A 25,974-nucleotide genomic window follows, 5' to 3' on the forward strand; every position below is an offset into this window, starting at 1 on the left:
TTCAGCATTATATATTTTTATCTTTTCATTTAAAGTAACACTGTTTGTGTAGTGCACTCCTTTTTGAGCAATGTTGTGATCTTTGCCCTTTTTTAACAAAATTAAATGGGGAACATTGAGTTATTTAAATGCAACACAAAATGATATGACTCGAGGGCTATTTCCCTTGAAACAATGAAAATCCCCCTTTCGTGTTTTCTGTTTTACTCCTGGTCAACAACAAATAATTCTTAGTGTATTGCCACAATTAAATGCAAACCTGTAAATTCAATAACCCTTGCTTCCTTCTCCCTGCCAAAAAAGTCATATCAGATAATTTCCCCAGAACATAATTCTAGAAATTTAAGTGTGACAGATATTTTGAACTTAATTTATCTTGTGGTTTTCCTTGTTTATAATTAAGGTTATGAAGTAACTTATTCTCCACTGAGTTAATGTACGGAATTGTCACATAGCACAATGAAAGCTTTCAAAATTGGGTCGATAGATTTGACCCTGGTGAAGGAGAGATGAAAAATGCTCAGTGCAGGTTCTGAAAGAGGGCCTAAATTAGAGAGCAAGGTAGGATTAAATGCCTTGTTACTACATCCTTATGTTCTTAAATTATCCATTCAACTATCTATCTATCTATGTGGTCATGATGTGGAGATGCCGGTGGGACTGGGGTTGACAATTGTAAACAATTTTACAACACCAAGTTATAGTCCAACAAATTTATTTTAAATTCCACAAGCTTTCGGAGGCTTCCTCCTTCGTCAGGTGAACGGTGTTCATTAAGGTTATGAAGTAACTTCAAGTTATAGTCCAACAAATTTATTTTAAATTCCACAAGCTTTCGGAGGCTTCCTCCTTCGTCAGGTGAACGGTGTTCATTAAGGTTATGAAGTAACTTCAAGTTATAGTCCAACAAATTTATTTTAAATTCCACAAGCCTCCGAAAGCTTGTGGAATTTAAAATAAATTTGTTGGACTATAACTTGGTGTTGTAAAATTGTTTACAATTATCTATGTGGTATCATCTATTTGAGAGAGGCTGTGATTGACCAGTGAGAGAGAGTTTTAAATATACGGGAAAGTATTTTAAATTAATTTCAGCTCTTTCCACATTGATACTATCAGGGAATATGCCAGTAATCCCACTCATTGCCTTACCGTGATTCAACCAGGTGGCCTGTATATTAGGTTTGTTGTTCTAGGTTTGAGATCAGTAGTTCAGACCCTTTGACATGCAGATGTGAAAAATATAGGTATTCATTACATTTGTCTCTCATCTTTCTCAGTTCCATCCCAGAGCGATCCCATTGACAGCAGTCTACACGATGTGGTTGACATAGCACCAAGTCGAAAGCGACGACTTCGGCATCGACAACAGAAGAATGAAGTGGCAGAGACCCCAAAAGTTTCTCAAGAAAAGAGGTGAGAGTTTTCTGAGGAGATAATGTGTTTTTTTGTGAACTGAGGCTTTGAAATGAAGCTGTGAGCTATAAGCATGCGAATGCTTAACACCTCCGTTAAAAGAAGTGGCCAGCTCATGTTCATACAAACACATTAAGCATTTGTATGTTAATAACACACAGTACCATTTCAAGGCTGAAATGTTATATGATCTTTTTTGTGCGTAAACTAGTTGCTTAGGTGAGTTAGAAACAAAATTGAGTTAATTGGTTATGTAAATTATATGTTGTAAAACAGCAATAGTGAACACTATCCAAAATGGTGTGGCTTAAACTAATTAGCAACATTCTGTGAAGCAACTGTGTGCCTTTAGAATTTCTACAGCAAGGATTAGCATCTCTCTGGTATTCAATGGCTTCTTGTTCTGTTGTGCGATCTATTTGGAGATGTGTGTGGATTTAATGTGGAAAGTTGGACCTAAATAATTCAGACATTTTGGTACTGGTTTATTAAAGTGATCCTGGAGACGTGCAGTTTACTTCAGCTTAGTATGTGTTCACTATATTTGTATTCCACTTATGCATAAAATTTCAGAATCAAAAATGGATTTCCTAACAATCCTGTGAAATCTAATCCTGATGCATGAAAAGGGGAAAAAAAAGTATGCAGTCAAACTTAATGACCAATTTTGGGAACAACAAAGTGGTTGCTCATGTTTTAGGAGTTGATCATATTGAGGTTTGAAGTCCCTAAAACGTATGATCAGAGCTCAGAGGTAGGGTGAGTGTTATTTAACATTTGCACTCATCTAAACCTGTTTTCCATATCAGGGAAGGAAGAATTCTTCACTTTTGTTTTGTGAGGTATGCAATTCTTGGTAGATGTTATCTACTTTCTTATTGGTTCTACTTCCAGTTTGACCATTAAAAAGTGACAATGTAGTTTTATTGGTTCAAAATAAAAATATTGGTGGTAAGCTGGCTTATTCCATTTCACTTCACTATTTCAAGCTCAGATCATAATAGCCGCTCAGCCAGAATAGGGAAAAGGGTTGTAATGACAGATTGTTATAGTAAGGGCGAATGCATGCAGCATTTTCCATTTTGGAACAAATAGATACTTACTGCAAAGAAATGTCCTTAACCCAAACTCCTCCAAGGAGAATTAGACACTGGTTTGATAGGACAAATTTTTCTTTAGAGAAAACCGCAGGTCCTTGATTTAGTCTTAAGTAGAGTAACCTGCACTTCATTTCAGTGCATGGAATAAGAAACCTTTGACAACCTGTCATTATGGCCCTGAATTTTTGCTGGGGTTCTTCCTATCTCATGTCATAACTTTGGCAAAGATTAACGGAAACCCTGGAGAAATTACATAAACGGCTGAAAATGTTTGTTTACGTCGTGTGAACGTATATTTCGCCATTCATTATCATATTTTGGAAAAGGAGTGATGCAGCTTGAACGAACATATCAATTTTCACCTTGATATTTGTAGACCACAGTGAATGACTGATTATCAGGCTATAATTAACTAAAACATTTTATAAGTGAAGTGAACAGAAGTTTTTTTGGACATTGTCAATATCTAACTTTCACATATAGTAAATGACACACAATAACACAATGTGTTCTTCAGTTTTAAAATATAGTAGGACAAATTGTACATATACTTTTAAAAGAAATAACAAGCTGAATTCAGCCATAAAGATGTCTGGTGTGAGAAATGAAAATATTCATACAATTGCACGAGGGAATGTTTGTCTGAGGCTGAGTTCAACCACATTGCTGGGGCAAAACAGAAGGAAATTTAAATCTGACTACAGACTGTTTCTCTTGATTGAATGTTATCTTTTGCTTAAAAAAAAATGTAATTATCCAATACTACGAATGAAACAATTTTAACAAAGCAGTACAGGAGATTTTATTTGTATGATTTTAATTCATAATAACTAATCATTTCCACTAAGCAGCTTCAAATTAAGAGTAGACTGTACACTATACTTGGTCTCCAGGAATACTTATGGCAGACTCTGGATAACAAATGGAAATATGCTACATTCCCAGAACTGCTGCCTTGCTGGGAAAAAAAATCAGTAAAGAAATGAAATATTATGTGCATTTTTTTTTTAAAAGGATGGGAAGTGAAGGTGTAAAAGCCAAAACAGTAATTGGCATAAATCGTTTGGCCTGCAGTTTCCACATTAACAAAATGTTGCAGAATAATACAAAGCTTTGGTCTATGACATTGTGTTGTAATTTGGACTGTAGATTCAAATCTTAGTATGAATCAGCAAACATTCTCAGCATGATTATATGTAGAGGAACATTTTGTACCAGAGTTAACTTTACGTGGAACAGATTTTATAGAAGCAGTGCCAACTTAAATTGCACTTCAGTTCAGGTTTGTTCTGCTTTCCTTAATTTTGCTCAACATTTAATTAGATATGGCGTTGCAGACCCTTTCTTAAGTTTTTAAATGAGCAGATCTTTGAATCCTTTACTTTGAATGATAATTATAGCTGTCGGTAAGAATTAATAAGTTAGTTTGAAGAACACAGGCACTACCTGCTGCTGCCTTTCCTCTTTCCCCTTCTCCCAACAATGTCCTGCGGCGTGTGGCTAAATCGCGTGCATTATCAGGTTCGACTTCCAATTCATTTTATGGAAAAATAAAGTGATCTTTACAGTGCCATTGAAAACTATCAGAAATATAAATGCTACATGTTAACCATTTCTCACTTATCCAGGTCAAGTGAGTGTCACTTCCAGGTAATTGAACTCTGCTCCATATCTTTTCTGTTAGGTTTAGCAAATATGCAAAATAAAGTTTATAAATGTGTTTATAGTTTTGTTAAAACTAAGGACAGAGGAAAATGTCAAATTCTGACTAACTGCCTACCCACCACTGGCTTTGATGGTTGAGCAAATGATTCCCACATTATTTTCCAGCTAAAGCACACTTTCTGAAACATCTAAGATTAGAAAATAAGAAACAGTGTAATTCAGGCAACAAGTTACTCTCTATCTCTGTCTCTGTCTCTTTCTGTCTCTGACTCTCTCTCTCTCTCTTTCATATGTTCTAATACATACTTTGTTACACATAACCTGAATGGTTACCTATCTGGTACACAATGCATTAACCAATCTGTAACCAATTAGATTAATTTCATTCACTGGCTATACTGCATAATTTATCAGTAATATGTTTTCCCAGGTTTGGGTGCTGTCGATCATCTCCCACAATGGCTCAAAGTTACAATCCCCATTAAAATTAATAGAGTTGCTCCAGTGTGCAGGCAGATCCTCACCATTAGTGATGTCACCAGAATGGCCATGACAGGGGGACACTCAACATGGTGGTTTCCGTTGTGGCAGGGAATTTAACTTTTTTTTAAGAGAAAGGCCGTGAATATTTTTATAATATTTTTTACATAGATCTGTAGGGAGCACCACTTCACATATCAAGTACCCTTCCTAGGCTTTCCTTCCTTTGTTTTTAAAAAAAGCTAAGAATAATAAAACCTCATATTACACAGAGATTTCCCTTTTGTTTTTTATTTCATTTGTAACCAATACTAAAATAAATTCCCTAGATACATTAAAGGTATCAGCCAGAGCCCCAGAATGTCTGTCTGCATTGTTTGCTAGAATCCACTAACATTTGACAGTGATGCCACTTTCATCTTCTGCCTCCAAAAAATAATGTAGGAACATTGACCAAATATAAAGGAATTAGATGTGGTACAGGTGAAATGAAAACATATTGGCCCAGAATTTGTTGGAGTGAGGCATCTCTCGACGTGCCCTGATAGACTTGTTCCTGCACCTTTCAGCTCAAAAAATCTTTGCCCACAAAGTTGCTGGAAATGCAAGATGATAACAGTGCAGCAAAGGCAACAAGATTCTGGGACCTGAGTGAACAATGGGATAAACAGTGTATCTCCTTAATCAATGAGATTGAAAGATTGAGAAATAAACAAAGGAAGGACTGAGAAGGAAGGTTAGAGTGAGTGAATTTAAAGTCAAATCAGGTACAGAAAGAGAAATAGAGTGGAAATGAAAGATTGAATTAAGAGAAAATTGTTTTTTGACCCGTGCTCAACCCCTGTAGGACAGCGGTACTGCCTAGCGCCCTAAGCGAGCGGTGACTTTGGTCTCTAGCTCTTCCTGGTTTGATGGCCAGGCTTCCCAAGTACAGGAGTTGGGTGGTGCTCCAAATGAGGACCCGGAGCTCCTCCGGCAGGGAGTCTACCTGCCATTGACCTACCAAGAGTGCAGAACATTTGTCCCAATTGATCCTTGCAGAGAATGTGGCAGAGTACACTTACTAGCACTTGCGCATCCTCCGTAAATCAATGGGATCTGTGATCGTGAGGAGAATGTCGTCAGCATAAGCCAAAAGAAGGACCTCCATGCCCAGCTCGTGCAGAGCCAGTCACAACAACTTCTTACCAAGAGGCACTGGAAAGGCTTTACACAAATTGTATATAATTAGCCGGACATGGAGCAGCTCACAAAGTGAATGGAGACCGTCAAAGATCCATTAATCTTAATTAGACACTCTCCGGCAGCGTACAGAAGTCGGATCTGGGCGACCCTCACCCTACCTCCATTGTTGAGGTGGGTGAAACTAAAATAAAGTGAGTGGTAACCTCACAGATCAAGTCCCAGTGCTATCTGAGTTGGAGATCTCAAGGTCCACTCTCCACCACCTCCAGAATGCATTGAAATGCCATGGTGTAAGGAAAACAAAAGGGAATAATGAAGCTAAACTGACTAAGGAAGCAACGTGCAGGAACTTGAGTCCTGAAATTTAGATAGTGATGAAATGTAAATGCAAACGATCTGGTAACGTTACCCCACACCTCTGGCTGAGGTGAAAATATCTCAGTTGGAGATTTTTCTGAAAAACAATCATTAACTGACAGACCATGAGCTTTTTGCAGCATGTGCTAAAAACATAACCCACTGTTCTTCAATATTTTGCATTTCTGACCAATTGACTTAGCTCACTACATTAGAAAACCTTCTATAATCCACATATTCAGATTTTTCCCAAAGGAAAAGTGGCCTAAAGGATTTTGCAACTATTGTCTGATGTTGTGCAAAACCAAAATGCCCAGAACAAATTGGGAGCCCTAACCAATCATGTGGCAAATTAAATATGAGCCATTAAGAGGATGCCAAAAGCAATGTGTTCCCTGCAGAATCTTAAAAGTTGAAATCTCTTTAACCTATCCTAGATTTCTTACCGGCTCGTAGAAATCTAATGATATTGCTGACTACCACCTCGAAGATAGCTGTAGGAAGCATCTGGAAAAGTTAGAGGGGCTATAGCGTAATACTCACCTTGGGGACACTGGCCTAGTTATATGTGCACTGCTAAATCGGCATGACAGGGGAGGCAGTGGGTCCAGATCCATTCTACTAGGTTCCTGCCAATTTTAGTGTCTGTGCAATTTCCTAATGGAATTGACGGGGGATGTATAATTTCTCCACCCATATACTGGCAGGCATATTGAAGTGGAATGCTAATTAAGGAAATACATCATGCAATGTATTTTCCATTATTTGTGACATAGCAGCATTGGTGGCAAGAGATGTCTGCTTGCCCCTGGCGTCCAATGTTACTACATGTGACAGAGAGGGTTCTTTAAGTGCTAATTGCAGGTGCTAAGGCATCTTTTTTGAAAATGTTTACACTGTGGCAGGCAGCACAACGGTCGCTAGACTTGTTACCCTCCAGCGAGTCTACCACAGTCATTCTCCGCACTTCCAGCAAAATTATTCAAATGACTCCAACTCCAGAAAATTGTCCAGACTCAAAGCATCTTTGTGCTGAGTGGAGCTCCTGCTCTTCAATACTTATGCTGGTATAATGGCTGAGTGGAAAATCTGGAAAATCCTCTCGAGAGACCGAAAGAAGGGAATAAATTGGACCAATGATTCACGTCCGTGCAGGTGGTAGCTCTCGCTTCTGAGTCAGAAGGTTATGCATTCAAGCCTCAGTTCAGGACTAGAGCGTATAATCATGGTTGACATTCCAGTGTAGTATTGAGGGAGTACTGCACTGTCAGAGATGCCATCTCTCAGATGAGCTGCTAAACCTAAGTCCCATCTGCCCTCTCAAGCAGATGTAAAAGATCCCATGGCATTATTTGATGAAAAGCAAGCGAGTTCTCCTGATGTCCTCGCCAATATTTGTCCTTCAAGCAACACTACTAAAACAGTTTAATTGGTCATTCATCTCACTTCAGTTTGAGAAACTTTGCTGTGCACAAATTGGCTGCTGTGTTTCCTTACATTACAACAGAGCTTGGTGAGAGTTGGGTGAATCTGCTAAACGGAGTGGCTTGCTAAACAGAATGACGACAGGAATTTGGTGAGAGTGGGATTTTGGTGCAGAGGGGGAAGGAGATGCTAAGTAATTTAAACTAAGGGATAACAGTAAATATATATATAAATAAATAATCAGTAATTAATTAGATCTAAGAGATTAAAATTAACTAAATAGAGGATACCAACATTAAAGGGATCTGAATTGCATTAAATAAAACATCTGGTATACATAAATAGGAGTTAAGGGGATACTAAAATAAAGAAGTTAATAAACAAAAAACAAGACTAAGTAGTTACAAATTTATCTGAAATCAAGCTAAATCCATCCACTAAATATAATCTCGATCTCAAGTGATTCTATTATGTCTAGAATTAAATTACTACCTATAAATAAATAAGTAAAAACTAGAAATGGTAGTGCAGGCTATGTGTTGGGACTGTGACATGTGGGGGTTTGTGAACAGTGCGACTGTCTCGGATTGCCACTTCTGCAGGAAATGCCTCTGCCTTGAGACACTCCAGCTCAGAGTCCTAGAGAGTACAGTCAAACCTCAGAAGAAAGCACTGGTGCAGGAAGGAGAGAGTGTGACTGTCAGTCAACAGGTTAGGGGGAACTGAGAGGAGGTAGAGGAGGAGATTCCACATACACTGGTCCTATCCAACAGGTACAGTGTACTTGATACCTGTGAGGATAAGGAGAAAGACTGCGGGGTGGACAGCCAAAATGATGACCTAGGCACCATGGAGCAGAGGGCCGTCCAAAGGTGGGAGGAGCAGAATAGAAATGCAGTAGTTATAGGGATTCAGTAATTAGGAGGATTGATAGCATCCTCTGCAGCCACGATCGAGAGTCCCAAAGGGTGTGTTGTCAACCTGGTGATAGGGTTTTTTTAAAATTCGTTCACGGGATGTGGGCGTCGCTGGCAAGGCCAGCATTTATTGCCCATCCCTAATTGCCCTCGAGAAGGTGGTGGTGAGCCGCCTTCTTGAACCGCTGCAGTCCGTGTGGTGACGGTTCTCCCAGTGCTGGAGTTCCAGGATTTTGACCCAGCGACAGTGAAGGAACGGCGATATATTTCCAAGTCGGGATGGTGTGTGACTTGGAGGGGAACGTGCAGGTGGTGTTGTTCCCATGTGTCTGCTGCTCTTGTAAGGGATATCTCAATGTGGCTGGAAAGGAATTTGGAAAGGGAGGGGGACGATCCTGTTGACTTGGTCCATGTTGGGACCAATGACATAGGGAAGAAAATGGAGGATGCCCTGCTGAGGGAATATCAGGAGTTAGGAGCTAAACTATAAAGCAGGACCTCAAGGGTGGTAATCTCAGGATTATTACCCGAGCCACGCGCTAATTGGCATAGGGACAAACCGATCAGGAAAGTGAAAGTGAAGGTGAAGGCTAAAGCGGTGGCGTGGGAAGGAGGGGGTTCCATTTCATGGGACACTGGCACCAATGGTGGGACAGGAAGGAGCTGTACTGTTGGGACAGGCTGCACCTGAACTGGGCTGGAACCAAGGTCCTAGCGGAAAGGATAAATAGAGTGGTAAAAAGGACTTTAAACAATAAATGGCGGGGAGGGCTCAGTAAGAAACAATAGTGAAAATCATAGTTGAAAGATTTTTAAAAGGGATAACAGCAGAGTTCAGGTCACAAACAATGATATTGATACTCCAGGTGAAGGGAATACTAAAATAACTAAAGTAGTTGCAGCAGGAGTGACAAATAAGAAACGTGTTAAGTTAAACAGTGAGAAAGACAGCATCAGGGCAGAAGGACAAGTTAGGGTCTCTTGCCCAAATAAGAGTTTTATATACTAATGCATGGAGTATAAGAAATAAATTGAGTGATTTGGAGGCTCAAATTCAGGTTAGAGGGTGTGACATGATGGCCATTACTGAGGCATAGCTGCAAGCTGGTCATGATTGGGAGTTAAATATTTCAGGTTATAAGGTCTTTAGAAAGGATAGGGAGACTGGAAGAGAAGGAGGGGTAGCGTTATTGATTAAAGATACTATTACAACATTAGTAAGAGAGGATCTAGGTAAGGGAAAGCAGAGACTTAGAATTGAGGAATGAGAGGATTTAAAACTGTAATGGGAATTGTCTACAGGCCTCCTGATAGCAGCAATGAAGTGGCAGAATGTACTAATTCAGTGATTAGAGGGGCTTGTAGCAAAAGCAGAGTTGCTTTAATGGGAGACTTTAATTTTCATGTAGATTGGGATGCAGGTAGAAGTGCAAATGAAAATAAGGAAATGCCAGACTTGTTGAATAATTATTTAGTGCCAGTCTTCACAGTAGAAGAAGAGGATAATATACCTGACATTCCAGGGAAACTAATAATGAATCAAGGACTGGAACTCACTAATGTAAGTGAGAAAGCAGTATTAGAAAAAATAATGGCATTAAAGACTGACAAATCCCCATGACCTGATGGTTTCCACCCCAGAGTTTTAAAAGACGTAGGTGAGGAGATTGTAGATGCTTTCGCCATAATCTTCCAAAGCTCTCTCGATTCAGGAATTGTCCCTTCAGATTGGAAAATTGCAAATGTAACTCCATTATTTAAGAAAGAGAGAAACCAGGAAATTATAGACCTATTAGTCCAATATCTTTTGTGGGGAAGTTATTGGAATCTATAATTAAGGACCAAGTGACTGAGCACTTAGAGAAATTTGAGCTGATTAGAAAGCACCAATATGGATTTGTAAAGGGTAGGTCATGTCTAATGAACCCAATTTAATTTTTTGAGTAAGTAACTAAAGTAGTAGACACGGGAATGTCTAGTTTATATGGACTTCCAGAAGGCATTCGATAAAGTTCCACGTAAGAGACTGTTAGCTAAAATTAAAGCTCATGGAATTGAATGCAAATTACTGACCTGGTTTGGCAGTAGAAGACAGAGAATAGGGATAATTGGTATGTATTTGAATTGGAAGGAAGTGACTAGTGGTGTCCCACAAGGATCTGTGCTGGGGCCTCCACTATATTTATTAATGACTTAGATAACACAATAGAGAGCCGTATATCCAAGTTTGCCGATGACACAAAGATTGGTGGCATAGTAAGTAATGTAGACGTGAGCATAAAATTACAAAAAGACATTGATAGATTAAGTGAATGGGCAAAACTGTGAGGTCATCCATTTTGGACCAAAAAAGGAAAGATCCAAGTATTTTTTTAAACAGTGAAAAGCTAGGTCCAAAGATATTTAGGGGCCCATGTACACAGATCACTAAAATGTAGTAGTCAGGTACAAAAACTAATCAAAAAGGCTAATGGAATGTTAGCCTTTATAACTAGGGGGCTAGAATATAAAGGGGAGGAAGTTTTGCTACAGCTATACAGAGCCTTGGTTAGACCACATCTGAAGTACTGTGTACAGTTCTGGGCACCGCACCTTAGAAAGGCTATATTGGCTTTGGAAGTAGTGCAGCGCAGATTCAGCAGAATGTTACCAGGGCTCTAAGGGTTAGATTATGAGGAAAGATTACATAAACTAGGCTTGTATTCCCTGGAAAATATAAAGTTAATGGGTGATTTGATTGAAGTTTTTAGGATTTTGAAAGGAATTGATAGGGTTGATAGAAACTTTTTCCGTTAGTGGGGGAGTGTAGGACAAGGGGACATAACCTTAAAATCAGAGCCAGGCCATTCAGGAGAGAAAGAAGCAAACACTTCTTCACGTAAAGGGTGGTAGAAGTGTGGAAATTTCTCCCACAAAAAGCAGTAGATGCTAGCTCAAATAATAATTTTAAATCTGAGATCGATAGATTTTTGCTAGCTAAGGAATATGGAACCAAGGCAGGAGAATGGAGTAAGATTACAGATCAGCTATGATCTCATTGAATGGCCTGCTCATGTTCCTATGTTCCCTAACAGTGACTACACTTCAAAATTACTTCATTGGCTGTGAAGCGCTTTGGGATGTCCTGAGGTTGTGAAAGGTGCTAAATAAATGCAAGCTCACTCTTCTTTCTATAGGTTGTGCAGCACCATGAGAAAGTTTGTCCTTCTAATTTTTACATAATCTTAATGCAGGAAGTACTTGAACATAATTGATGCAATTTAAAGAGGAGTTGTTAAGGCTTTGTTGGCTCTGACTTTCCACAGTTAATCTCATGTCACACCAAGTGTTGTCAGTATTTCAGAATGCTGGGGAGTGATGCTGGATGGCGTAAACCAAACATGTCTACATATAATAAAATGCAATGCTCTGAGCCTCTCCTGTCAGCCTGTTGCTAACCTGGTGAGTTTCTACTGCAAGTGCCAGCAGTTCAAGAGATAATGAAAACAAAATAGGAAATGTTTCTTTGCTCTGTTTTTACTCCAGTGCAGCAGCAAGCTGTGCAACCCCTACACACCTCCTGTTAGAATTTGAGCGTGCAGGCTCAAGTAAGCAATGTCACCACAAATAAAATGGTACAGCTGTACCTACGACTTTCAGAAAGTGCCCCTCAAGTGTCTTTTTAGCATCCAGTGAGAGCAACAAGGCAGGGCACAAGCAGATATTAATGTGCTCACTAAAGAACCCTGCTTTTCAACTGAAGGGAAAATCAACTCGCCACTTTAGGTACAGGGAGGTCACTAGCTTATGTAAGGTATTCTACAGGCAGTGTGCTTTCTGCTTTTCAAAGGATAAATTCATTGGTGACATCAGCTGACAATATAACAAGAGTATATTGCCCCAGTTGATGCACTGTTGAGATCACTGTCTCAAATGTCATCCACTAGAAACACCAGCCTGTTTGATGAATAAAATATGTTTAAGCTTTCCTGTGGCTTTATTGAATTTAGCTTCAGGATGTAATAACGCACATGTTGAGGTAGAAGGTCAGCCATGATCTTACTGAATGGCAGAGCAGGCTCGAGCGGCCGTATGGCCTGCTCCTGCTCCTATTTCTTATGCTTTTATATTCTTATGTTGGGTGGAATTTGTCTTTCTGGCAAGAAAAAATATTGTCCACTTTCAGCTTGGAGGTTTCCAACACACACTTAGTCCATTTTATCATCTTTGGGTCAGTTTCAATCAATATTTGAACAATGTATTCAAATTCTGTGACTTGGATCACTAATTACAACATCTAACACAGTAACCTAGACTGAAGTAAACACATCATTAATATCCATAACAAATCAAACAATGGTAAAAATTAAATGTGAAAAAGTTCTGTAAATTAATATCTAAAAGAGCTGCCTTTTCATTCATGGAACGTAAATGATCGAAGAATTGGCCTGGAACAGCATATATTTCTAATTATAGATTTGTTTTATACATTTTACAATTCCAGATCTATCAGAAGATCAGTGATTTTCTTGAACAGGATTGGATAAATGTCATCGAGTGTTTATTTGCTAAGTCATCCATCCTGAATGTGTTAAATAACCAAATATCTGCCTTTATGCAACTACGAACATAGGAACAGGAGTAGGCCATTAACCCCCACAAGCCTGTTCTGCCGTTCAATTAGATCATGACTGATCTGCATCTTAACTACATCTGCCCATCTTGGTTCCTAACCACGTGCTTTGCTGCTGTTTCTGTTTGCACCCAAGCAGAATTGGTCACTTTCTTCAGATTTCCACAAGGTTGTTGAATGGAACAGTACAGGGGTATCAAGGTGCCCTATCTTGAGCAGAAGATAAAACCACTACAATTGAATGGTGCCTCCGCCTAGCCAGTCACAGACAAGCACTCACAAAGGCCATGGGAAAGTTTGTGTCTTAGACTATTCTAGTCTCCTGACCGATGGAGCAGTGCTGAACAGCCTGCATGGAAATAGGATTTGTTTATGAAATAGGAGAAAATTGAGGGGCAAAAAGTAATATTTAAAACTTTTTGTGCATTCAGGAACGCTCAAAACATGGAGATGGAAAATGTTGTGTGTAGCAACCATAGCAAAATTAAGAACTTCAGAAATTTTTCTGGTACTCAGCCAAGCCCTTTTTTACATCTATTTCCATGTCTTTTTCTCCAGAGAAAATGGTTGGGTGAGTGACCTACTCCCAGGCCTCTGCCAACGCAGCTCTGAACCAATCACAAAGCTAATATACACTGTGAGTCTCCAACCCACCTAATACTTCATTTGCACTTACAGTGTATTCGATTGCTGTCCTTCCCTGAGATCCCAATTTTGAATACAGTTTGATAAATAGTATTTTCTATTTGAGCTGCAGTGCACATTCCACACTTGCCTTAAAACTTTGCAGCATTAAACCGAGATTTTATCCTTAAGGCTATAACTTGATGCCTACTTTTAAACATGATTATTTATTTCTGACATTTAAACACCAATATTTAGTTTCACTGGCACTGATCCAGTATTGTATTGACTATTGGAATGCAGAATTTCAAATCACCAATAAATATTAATCAACTCTCTCCAGTAAATTTCTGTTGTGCTTCTACATTGGTCCATCGAAGGGCCACAGGGGCATCAGCAAGGAAATAGCCTCAACGGCATTGCAGTTATGCCGAGGCCATTTTCTTCGCACAATGAAATAGGAAGGGTTTAATTTTTTTAAAAGAACCAGGAAGAATACTTTGGACAGATAAATATTTTTTCTGGTAATAGTCCAGGTAATACTTTTGTTAATTTAAACAGCCAAACCCGGCAGCATATTGAAAACCTGAAGTAGACACAAAGCTGTAGGATGGTTAGTCACCAAGGTGCTATCCTGAATCTGTTTAGCCGCTGGTTCTACCCACTCAAGTCCCATTGCTGCTGTTACCTTTTCCTGTCCACTCACTTGAGTCCTGAAGACGATGCTGCCTCTCTTGCCTACCCAAGTCCCAATCTTCTGCTCCAACCTTATGATAGCCAACATTTAAAACACGCTGATACAGACAATTGTTACAACTACTGCTTTGCATTTCTGTGGTGTCCCTCGTGGAAAAACGAGCAGGAGCATACTCAACCTGAAAATCAGCCTTCAGTGTGGAGTGGGCAAAGCAGGGAACAAGCAGTAAATCCAGATTAAGAGGACCTGCTGCTCTGGGCTGAGACATGTGCCTGGAGAAGATCACTCAGATAAAGTGGAGAAATGCCAAGAAGGAATTTGAAAACCAGTACCTTGAAATCAGATAAGGTAAGAGTACTCTGAATTACCTTATACCAAATAGCTGGGCAATGTCTGCATTCCACAGAAGTGGAATGAGTCAGTGATTCTTGGAAAGGATAGGGGTGATGGATGTCCAAGACTTTTTGTGAGAGAGGGCTCAGGCTGCAGAATTCTGGATTAACTAGCTGGTGAAGGGGAAGATAGTGAGGAAAGAGTTCAAAAAATCAATTTTCGAGATGCTGAAGGCATGGTTTGGCAGCAGCAAAAGAGAGGTAGGGGTACAGTGTAATGTATTCCAGAGATGGAAAAATTGAATTCTTGGTGACTAACAAGATTTTGGGTAAGAAGGGCAGTTTAGAGTCATGCGAAACTCTGAGATTGTGCACCACCTTGCTCAGCTGAACTTGGAACTGGCAGCTGGGGAAGATGATGGAGCTAGAACAAGATGCATCTAGATGCCAACTGGTGTGAGTATAGGAACAGAATAGGCTATTTGGCCCATCAAACCTGGTGCTCAATTTTGTTAGCCGTGGCAGTTCTATAATCCTAATTCCCTTTCTCCATATCCCAAGGAAATATCCATCTCCCTTTTAAACGCCTCAATTGATTTTTTGCATCTGGGGGCATTTGCTCCACATTCTCAACTCTTTTCTGAATTTTTTCATGGACTCTTTTTTTAACCAGCTTAGTTCAAATTCTAGGATTATGCCAACTTGTTCTGGATTTCCATAATAAAGGGAAGAGTCATTCCCTATTTACCCTCTCAATTCACTTCATTATTTTAAACCCCTCAGTCAGACCACAGCTTAATCACCCTGTCTCCTGAGACTGTAACCCAAGTTTACTCAGTCTCTCATCACAACTAAGTCTGTTCCTCTCATGAATCATCCTGGCGAATTGTTGCTGGACTTTCTTCCTTAAGTGAATGCCCAAATAGAACAGAACATTGCAAATGAGGCCTGACCAGTGATCTGTATAGCTTTACTATCACTTCCCATTCACAATATGGATGAGGTTAGACTGTTCAAGTGAGGCTGAATTACAAATTGCTCATTACAATGGATAAGGAAAAATATAATGTAATGCAGTTCAATGTAGAAAAATGTAAAGCATTTGGGAAGGAAGAATAAGGAAAAGAACTACACTGTAAATAGTAAAACTTTAAACTGAGCAGAACAGCAGAGGGACCTTGGTGTGGCGATATACAGGTCATTAAACATAGAAGTACAGGTAGATAGGATCCTAAAAAAAAAAGCAAATGGAATCCTTCATTTTGTACCTAGTGTTATAAAATACAAAAGCAAGGAGGTAATGTTGAATATTTAAAATACCTTGATTGGCTGCAATTAAAGTACTGAGCGCAGTTTTCTGAATTCCATTATAAGATGGATATAAAAAGAATGGAAAATGTGCCGCATAGATTCACTGAGAGAGTTCCAGGAAGGAGGGTTTACGGTTATGAAAAAAGACTTGGGACTCATTGAGCTGCGTGAAACTGACCGAGTGTGATGTTGACCATGAGTTTTGCTTAGAGAAGCTAAGGAAGTTGGCCCAAATAGGAGTTTGGTACTGAAACAGAGTGGGCCTGAATCTGCAGGATCAGGCCTGGAAGCATGTGCATGTCGTTTTGAGAGGATTCAAGTAGATTGTAAATTGAGAGGCAGTAGAGTTGTGCACAGCCATAGAGCTAGAAGGCAGCTGAATGAGGTAATTTGGACTGAACTGGAGTTCAGCACTGAAGTGCCAATGGCTTTAAACAACATTCAGTTCTTTGAGTTTAGGGTCCTTTGCATTCATTATTGTGGCAGGACAACAACAACAACTTGCATTTTATATAGCACCTTTAACGTAGTAAAAGGTGCTTCACAGGAGCATTATAAAATAAAATTTGACACCGAGCCACATAAGGAGATATTAGGACAAGTGACCAAAAGCTTGGTCAAAGAGGAAAGTGGAAACCTATGTTTTGTGGAATTTGTATGATGTGGGAGTTTCAGGAAACTGAATGTATAGAACAATCACAGGTAACATCACTCAAGCTCAAGTTTACTGAACTTGAGGAGCAATTGGAGACACTTAACACTCTGCAGGAACAAGACAGTTCCTAGAGCCCATATTGCTGTAGGTGGTTACCCCACAGCCACTTAGGAACAGTGGGAACAAGATTGAAATTTGCTGATGACACCAAATTGCAGGGTAGAGAAAAGTGCAATGAAAATATGAAAAATTGAAAGAGAGCATGGATAGAATCACAGAATCGTAGAAAATTTACGGCACAGAAGGAGGCCATCCAGCCCATCGTGTCCACGCCGGCTGAGAAACGAGCTACCCAGCATATTCCAACAGGATGGGCAGATAGGTGGCAGATGCAGAACAGTGGAAAAATGTGAATTAGTACATTTTGGAAGATAGGAGAAAGGAAATAATCTTCAAATTGTAATATTTTAAAGAAGTAGAGGAGCAGGGGGACCTTCACTTGAACATAGGCATTAAAGGTAGCAACGACAATAGATAGAATCATAGACTCTTACAGCACAGAAGGAGGCCATTTGGCCCTTTGTCCCTGTGCCGGCTCTTTGAAAGAGCTATCCAAGAGCTAGTCCCATTCCCCTGTCCTTTCCCCATAGCCCTGCAAATTTTTCCTTTTCAAGTATATATCCAATTCCCTTTTGAAAGTTACTATTGAATCTGCTTCTTCCAGTCTTTCAGGTAGTACATTCCAGATCATAACTCGCTGTGTAAAAAAGATTCTCCTCATCTCCCCTAGAATCATAGAATGATCCAGCATAGAAGAAGGTCATTCAGCCCACCGTGCCTGCGCCAGCTCTTTGAATATCTAATGAGATGCATTTCCCCATAGCCCTGCAAATGTTTCCCCTTCAAGTATTTATCCAATTCCCTTTTGAAATTTATTATTGAATCTGCTTCCACCACCCTTTCAGGCAGTGCATTCCAGACTATAACAACTCACTGCAAAAAAGAAAATTCATCTCATTTCGCCTCTGGTTCTTTTGGCCAATTACCTTAAATCTGTGTCCTCTGGTTACCGACTCTTCTGCCAGTGGAAAAAGTTTCTCATTTACTTATAATGCCAAAAAAAGGCAAACATATTCATATACAAAACCAAGGAAGTAATGTTGAACTTGTACAAGACAAACTGCAGCTGGAGTATTGTGTACAGTTTTGGGCACTCCATTATAGGAAGGATATAAAAGCAATGGAAAAGATGCAGGTCAGGCATTTCCTCCGTGGGTGCAAATACACAGGAAATTCCAGGCTGCAGTGTAGATTCACTAGAACGTTATAAGATGAAGTGTGTACAATGCCGAAGGGTAGTAGAACTTGGACTTGGACTTGTATTTGCAATTTGCTATATTGAGAGTTCCAGGTCCCAGCTATAGCATTGGGATGGGAGGAACTGAATATTGGGCAGTAGATTAACTCTCATTCATTTTATAATATGAATTTGAAAGGAATATGTCAAATGCACAAACCTCAATGTGTTAAGATAGATACATGAGTAAGTAGAGAAACTGTTTCCATGGCAGAAGGGTCAGTAACCAGAGGAGACCGATTTAAGATAATTGGCAAAAGAACTAAAGGGAAGATGAGAAATGTTTTTACGCAGCAAGGTTTTATTGTCTGGAATGCACTTCCTGAAATGTTGGTAGAAGCAGATTCAATAGTAACTTTCAAAAGGGAATTGGACGTATATTTGAAAAGGAAAAATCTGCAGGGCTATGGGGAAAAAAGCATGGGAGTGGGACTAATTGGATCGCTCTTCCAAAGAGCTGGCACAGATGCAATGGGCCAAATGGCCTCCTTCTGTGCTATATGAATCTATGATTCCGATCCATGAAGTGAGAGTTTTTACATGTTTATTGATTAGGGTCTGAAAATTTTCAAGTTCCAGAAGAGCACGCTAAGTGGTTTCTTCTGTTTCTTTTATTCCTTTACTTAACAGTTTCTAAGAATAACACTAAATGAAACTTTTAGGTGCTATTTCTATGTATATGGTTCCTATTCTATTCGTATTTCAACCGCTCTTTAAGAATGATCGTCAACATTTTCAATCAACATATTTATACGGGATGTTAATTTCAGTTTGTCATAAGTCTTTCATTCTCATCTTACCTGCAGCTACTATAATAGTTATTATAATTAGTTATACTGTAGTTATGCCAATTGAGGGGTTTGATACAAATTGAGTGTTTTAATGAAAGAATCCTTCGCAACAGACTATTACTGTTCTACTGTTTCAGAATTCCTGCAATTGCAGCCACAGTAGCACATGATGTGATGGTTTCCTATAGACCCTGGTCAAATCTGATCATTAATGCCATTCATCAAAGTTAATGCTGTAGCATGGCTTGAAAGAAGGGATCATAGCACAATGTGTTGTGCCAGAACTGATAAATCCAATTAATATTACTTTGAACGGTAAAAGGATAAAAACAAACAGGTGTGGGGTATGAGGGTCTGAACAGTATCATCCGTAATTCCCGTCTTAAGACTTAAGTGCTTTTGAAAAAACTCTTAATCAATGATGTTATTCATTATGGAGTACTGTACTTGAGTTTTTATATAACATACAACAGTGAGATCTCAAAGTATAGTGTTAAGGAATGTGCCTGGATTGACTGAGAGCATACCAACTATTATTGGAAGTATTACTACATTAAAAGGTTTGCTTTTTAATATTTAACTGCTTATTAGTTTTATTTATGCTGGATGTTGATTCCTAAACCACTGTGACCATGACTGCTTGATTACTGTCCGATACCTAGAGCAAATTTGTAACTTATATGTCTGCTTGTGACACTGCCAGTGGAACTTTTGTTTGCCCCCAACTATGTAACAGTAATTTTGTCTTGGACATTGGGCTGTGGCTTTCTTCAGGTGGTAACCAGGAGAAGAAAGCATGGGCAGCTCTCAAATTTTTCAAACAGTGGTAGCAGGAAAAAAATTGGCCAAGACCAGAATCTTAATTTTCTTTCTCCCCCACCCCCTCCCACAAAGTTTGAGCAAAGGATGCGATGGTGCCATTACACAGCTTAATATGTAGCATAAGGATCACCTGACCGTTCTGTGTAAAACCAAGTATTAGCAGTATATAAATATATATATTAAACGGAACTTTTTGCGGTGCCAGGAAAGAATGGTCTCCACATCCATTTTGTTTCTTGAACATTGTAATTTCCCATTGGACTCTTGCCTCTTTCAGAGACCATTTACAAAATCAAATTAAATTGAATTGTAGCCAGGCCTGCACAAAATCGAAATTGTGCTTAGGGATGTTTTCTGCATATTTAATGTCAGTAACCTTCTCATATGTGCAGAAAGGCAAAATTCCAGTACTGAGACACAAGTCAAGAGAAAACTGCAAAGTTCTGAGTACTGGCTAAACCTATGCTTGCATTGTTAAGTTGCCCAAAGTTCAGGATTGTGCCTGAAATAAAATTGAAGTTGTGTAAGACTCTTGCAATATTTTCAATTAGCTTTGGTAAATTTCACTGAAATTTTGTTGGTTGCCCCGCGCCTAGTCCTGCCACTGTGAAAACCAGAAATTGGCTGGTTTGGGGGCAGGTTTTAGATTTTTGCAATTGTTACTGCTCCCCACTCCCCCGCCCTCAACCCACCCATTTTTCCAGGCTAAAATCATGCCCCAAGTAGCAGAAGAGGTGAGCCAAGGTTTGATTAAAGAGATAAGTTTAGAAGGTGGGAGATGTCATGCAGAAGGATTTAGGTAGAGTGTTGCAGAAGATACGGCTAAGACGGCTGAAGGCTTTGCCACTTATGGTGGAACAAAGTGAGGGAGAGAGGCCAGTGTAAGAAGACACATGCACAACCTCCTCCTGCAAAAGTGAAAAGCATCAAGAGGAAATGGATAAAAGAAGTAAAGCAGCACAGAGAGATAAAGAGGAGTCAAACAAAAGAAAAAGAGAGGATTGGAAGAGACAAAGAAACTGAAGTGAAGGAGTCACTGGTAACTGAAGATGCCTCTATCAGGCTTGTAATAATTAGACTTTTGTTTTCAAATAATGATTTGTTTATGTAATACTGCTTTCATTTCCTTTATTTGAAATCTATATTCAGCAATAAGGATGGTTATTTCTTGATTTACTATAGGAATTAAAGTAGAAGCATGAAATTTATATCTAGTTGCAGTACTTGGAGACAGTATGGATAATGGTCACAGATAATTAACAGCATAAATACATTAATAGATTTTCTACTAATTTGTGGATTTTGGCCTCTGTTCCAGATGAACAGGACCATTTAACATCATTATTATACCTGTGGGTGCAGTTTTTTAATTTTTAAAAATTTGTCAGAGAAAACAGTGCGCAGTGTACTATAGATTTACAAAAGTTAATGTTAATACATTTTGGTGATTAGTATGTGACAAGAATACGATTAATTGGCCCCAATGTAAATGAAGTACATTATTCTGGACCAGAATGTATGCCTTTGTGATACATTAGGTTTTTATTGTATTAAATAATGCTGTGCAGTTACTAAAATAAAGATATTAATTTGTGTTTAATACAAATTGCCCTGATTATAATATGCTATTTGAGAGACTGCCAAAGAGCATGTTTTAACGAGGTAGCAGAACAAAGGAGAAGCTCATTCACTTCAATAGGCCAGCTGTGTGGTGCCATTGTCTTTGAAGATTGCTACTTAGCTGCTGATTGTAGTCTGAAAGGCTACTCTTGTGTAATCTGCTCCCAACTGTCTAATTTCCAACATGATTTTAAATGATGTAGATTTTTAAAAATGCAAAAGTCTCCTAATTGGACACCAGTTATTCATTTGTGAAGCCCTGCTTTTGTTTTTACAGCTACATTCCTTTTGAAACCTGAGATGCAAATGTATTAAACCACATAAATTAACCATATATGCTGGATAAAAATGGAGAAGAGCACAGTTACAAGTGAATTATACTAACTCATTGAATATTCCACCCATTGGAACCCTGATGTGTCTTTTACTTGCACTTTGATTCTTGTTGGTTTCCAAGGACAGTTTTACTTGGCACACCAGCCTAGATTTTCTATTTTTGGCATAGTTTGAACTTAAATGGCTATCTGGTTCAGACAGATTCAATTGGAAACGTGCTGTTACAATCAATTTCCCAAAGTCACTTTTTATTACCTTATTTCAGGTACAGATTTGGATGAATGTAGGGTTTGGATTTGCAGAAAACATCCAATAAGGATGGTTGTTACAAAAAAATCAGGGGTATCATACAAGGGAAATGCAACATCATGGACATAAAGTTGGTTGATGAACCAGAAGCAATAAAGAAAGGAGGGAATATAAATATATAGATAGATATGTGTGTGTGTATATATATATATATATATATATATATATATAATAATAATATCTGAATTTTTTAAGATGTGGGGAGCTTGATATTGAAATTTGCTGATGGCACATGGGGTTAGGCAAACAGCGAGGCGGTCTACAAAAGACCAGAGGCACATCGAGCTAATTCCTTCCATAGGCCATGTGCAATACACTCTATCTTGGAGTCTGTCCAATCTTCTGAGGATAGATTCTGCAGTTCGCCTCTGTTGCTCAGACAAAATTTTGCGTTATATATATTAATTCTCAGGATGTGGCGTCACTGGCAAGGTCGATATTTATTGCTCATCCCTAATTGCTCTTGAGGAGGTGGTGGTGGGCCTCCTTCTTGAACTGCTACAATATGTATGGTGAAAGTGCTTTCACAATGCTATTACGTAGGGAGTTTCAGGATTTTGACCCAGCGACAATGAAGGAACGGCGATACTTCTCCAACTCAGGCTGGTGTGTGACTTGGAGGGAAACTTGGAGGTGATGGTGTTCCCATTGTACCTGCTGGCCTTCTCCTTCTGGGTGATGGAGGATGTGGGTTTCGGAGGTGCTGCCAAAGAAACCTTGCAGAGTTGCTGCAGTACACAGTATGGGTAGAGGGATTGGATGTTTAAGCTAGTGGATGAGGTGCCAATCAAGTGGACTGCGTTGTCCTGGATGGTGTCGAGCTTCTTGAGTGCCATTGCAACTGCACCCATTCAAGATTCAAGCAAGTGGAGTGTATTCCATCACACTTCTGACTTGTGCCATGGTGGAAAGGCTTTGGGGAGTCGGGAGGTGAGCCACTCGCTGTAAAATACTCTGACCTGCTCTAGTAACCACGGAATTTGTGTGGCTGGTCTAGTTGAGTTTCTGGTTAATGGTGACTCCCCAGAATGTTGACGGTGGGGAACTTGGCAATGGTAATATCATTGAATGGCAAGGGGAGGTGGTTAAGCTCGTTGACGTTGAAGATGGTCATTGCCTGGCACTTGTGTGGTGTGAATGTTACTTGCCATTTATCAGCCCAAGACTGGATGTTGTGCAGGTCTCGCTGCAGGTGGACATGGACTGCTTTATTATCTGAGGAATTGCGAATGGAGCTGTATATTATGCAATCATCAGTGAACAGCCCCACTTCTGACCTAATGAAGAATGGATGGTCATTGATGAAGCAATTTAAGATAGTTGGGCTTAGGATGCTGCCCTGAGGAACTCCTGTAGCAATGTGCTGGAGATGAGATGATTGCACTCCTACAATGAAAACCATCTTCCTCTATGCTGGGTATGAGTTACTATCCAGTAACATAACCACTACGTTATCGTCATGTGCACGTGCATGAAAGAATTAAGTGGAAGTATTTTGAGCAATGTGCTGAGCCTCACTATGACCTTCAGGAATTCTCACAGCTCATCTCAAGCACCCGTGTAGTAATGTTTTCATATGCAGTATCAAAGTAGTTGTAACAAAAATCATATTAAGGATTTTTGATGATTTTTTCCTTTACAGAAAGGATTTTGAAATTGAATTGTGTTGTGTTTTAAAACGGTCAATTTGCTCAGGTTTTTAAAAAAAGAGCCAGCTGATATAGGCATTGAATATATGTATTAGAGCCAGAAAGGATGGTTTGTGGATTGTCACAACTGATTAATGAGGGTCAGTTATCTCATCTCAGTCCCAATAGCCAGGATGGCCCCATTTATTTTGAGAACAGCTAGAGATGTTTTCCTTGAACCCACACTTAAAGGGGGAGGAGAGGTAGCCAGTTTTATTAGCTTGCCAACTGGCGAGTCACTAGAGGGAAGGAAGTCAGTGTCTCAGCCCTACCCCTAGCTGGGAATAGAGACCAAAGGGACACATGGGCTGCTCATATCATAGTTCAAAATATCAGAACTGCATTACTTGGTACAGTGTAATTGAGGCTTCATTTACCAGATATCAATCTCGGGAAACAATGCATTGTTTATCTTCCTTTGTACAATATTTCCAATTAGGAACACACTTGAACAGGATAATGATGGAAAAGATCTGGAAGCAAACTTATGCATTTTAACCAATATTGTGTTAAAATAAGAGCATTATGGAGAAGTGGGTGGACGATACATTAGCTGTTAATATGCTGAATTTGCACCATCCACTGTAAGGCCTCCTGTGAGTTGCAGTTATCGTCTCTCTTATGCATGTAAATGTCTCTTTCTGATATATACTGATTCCTGAGTCTTTTCCAAGTTTTTTGTTCCTGATAATTCTAAGTAAATCTTTGTTATCCAGGCTGTGATCTTGGTATTCCTGGCTCTGTCCTTTCCCCTCTTTGGGCTTTGTCCCAGCTCTATCTCTGTGATCTACAAGCTCGGATCACTTCACCATTGTAAACATGTGCATGTTGCTGTCTCTAGTATGACATCACAGCAATGTATCCTGGTGCTTGCATTACTACCATGGTACAGCTTTAAACTTTACTCTTTATTTTAACTGGACCAGAAAGTACTGAGAACTGCCAAAATCAATACTAAATGTTATTACTTATCACCCACATAAGTTGTATTTTTAAATCCATTCTTTATTTAACGTGCATTGACTTGGTAACGTAGACAGTCAGGCAGAGGTAGAGTACCAGTGAGTCCTTTCAAACTTCACAAAATTACATCCAAATATAGTAATTTCTAAAATTGTATGGAAAATTTTACTGAAAATGTTAATTTTAACATGAGTCAACTATAGTCTTCAGTTGTATCTGTAGAATTAAAATCAGTAATAGACAGTACTGTACTAATTAAGAAAAACAGACAACCAAGAATACATCAGGTTACTATTGAGGATGAGTAGTTTGGCCCTGTACTTCAATCAAACTGTCTGGCCTCAGTTATAACTCACTGTTCTGCTTATCCATTATTACTAGAATCTATAGTTTAATGAGAATATTTGAATTATCATGTCTAGGACTAATTTACCTTTTTTGTTTGTGGTCTTGGAGCAATGTTTCAGACAGATTGTCACGGTCAGAGGTCACTCAGTGAAATGGAGACATTAATAATTTATCTTCTACGACAATACAACTTGCATTTCTTATTTGCTGTTTAAGTGTCTAAATACATCTCAAAGCAGTCTATATTAAGAAGGAGAGAACAGTGGATTCTGAGCAGATGGGAAAAAGGAAGGATGGAGGAACCAAAGACGCTGTCAAAGAAAAGGGCTTGGAGGAGGTTTTTGAAAGAAGGGATGAGCAGATGCTGCATGTGGGAACATAAAGCTAGAAGAGATCTATGAAGTGGGATGGGGTGAGGTCATGGAGGGAATCAAAAGTGAGGATGAACATTTTGAAGTCAACTCATTGAGGCATAGGGAGCCAATGGAATTTGGAGAGTGCAGGGGTAATGGGAGTGCAGGACTTAGTGCACGAGAGGATGCAGGCTGCAGCATTGGTCACAGTGGCCACTAAAGAATCCTGAGAGGAGCAGGCCCGGCACTTGCTCCCCATTCCTCGCAATCCAATTTGGTAGAGGGAGCCTAAAGCATACGTTAGGCCCCTCATTTATATATGTAAGGGCTCTAATGCCTATATTAGGCGGCCGCCAGAGAGGCCTGAAAAATGGCCTGTCCTAACATCGGGTTGGATGTCCTGCAGGAGTTATTGAGGCGTAGGACTTTAGCCTCTGAAATTGGCCCTCGTTGCTCCCATTTTGCGCCTATAAAACGCGTGCTATCAAGTTTGATTTTTTATTCGTTCATGGGATGTGGGCGTCGCTGGTGAGGCCAGCATTTATTGCCCATCCCTAATTGCCCTTGAGAAGGTGGTGGTGAGTCGCTTTCTTGAACCGCTGCAGTCCGTG

At 39.5% G+C, this 25,974-nt stretch overlaps 1 protein-coding gene across 4 annotated transcripts in view; it reads left to right on the forward strand.

Moving 5' to 3' along the window:
- The window catches only part of xrcc4 (X-ray repair complementing defective repair in Chinese hamster cells 4), a 422,078-nt gene that overhangs the window by 306,531 nt on the left and 89,573 nt on the right, over positions 1-25,974 (forward strand). For 3 of the 4 annotated variants that reach the window (XM_067982798.1, XM_067982799.1, XM_067982797.1), the window contains one exon: positions 1,281-1,416. In XM_067982798.1, the coding sequence (XP_067838899.1) occupies positions 1,281-1,416 (136 nt within the window). Of the gene's footprint in view, positions 1-1,280; positions 1,417-25,974 lie in introns of those variants that run through there. The other variant, XM_067982800.1, reaches the window with a different exon arrangement.

The sequence above is a fragment of the Heptranchias perlo genome, chromosome 4 (genome assembly GCF_035084215.1).
Source record: "Heptranchias perlo isolate sHepPer1 chromosome 4, sHepPer1.hap1, whole genome shotgun sequence".
NCBI lineage: Eukaryota > Metazoa > Chordata > Chondrichthyes > Hexanchiformes > Hexanchidae > Heptranchias > Heptranchias perlo.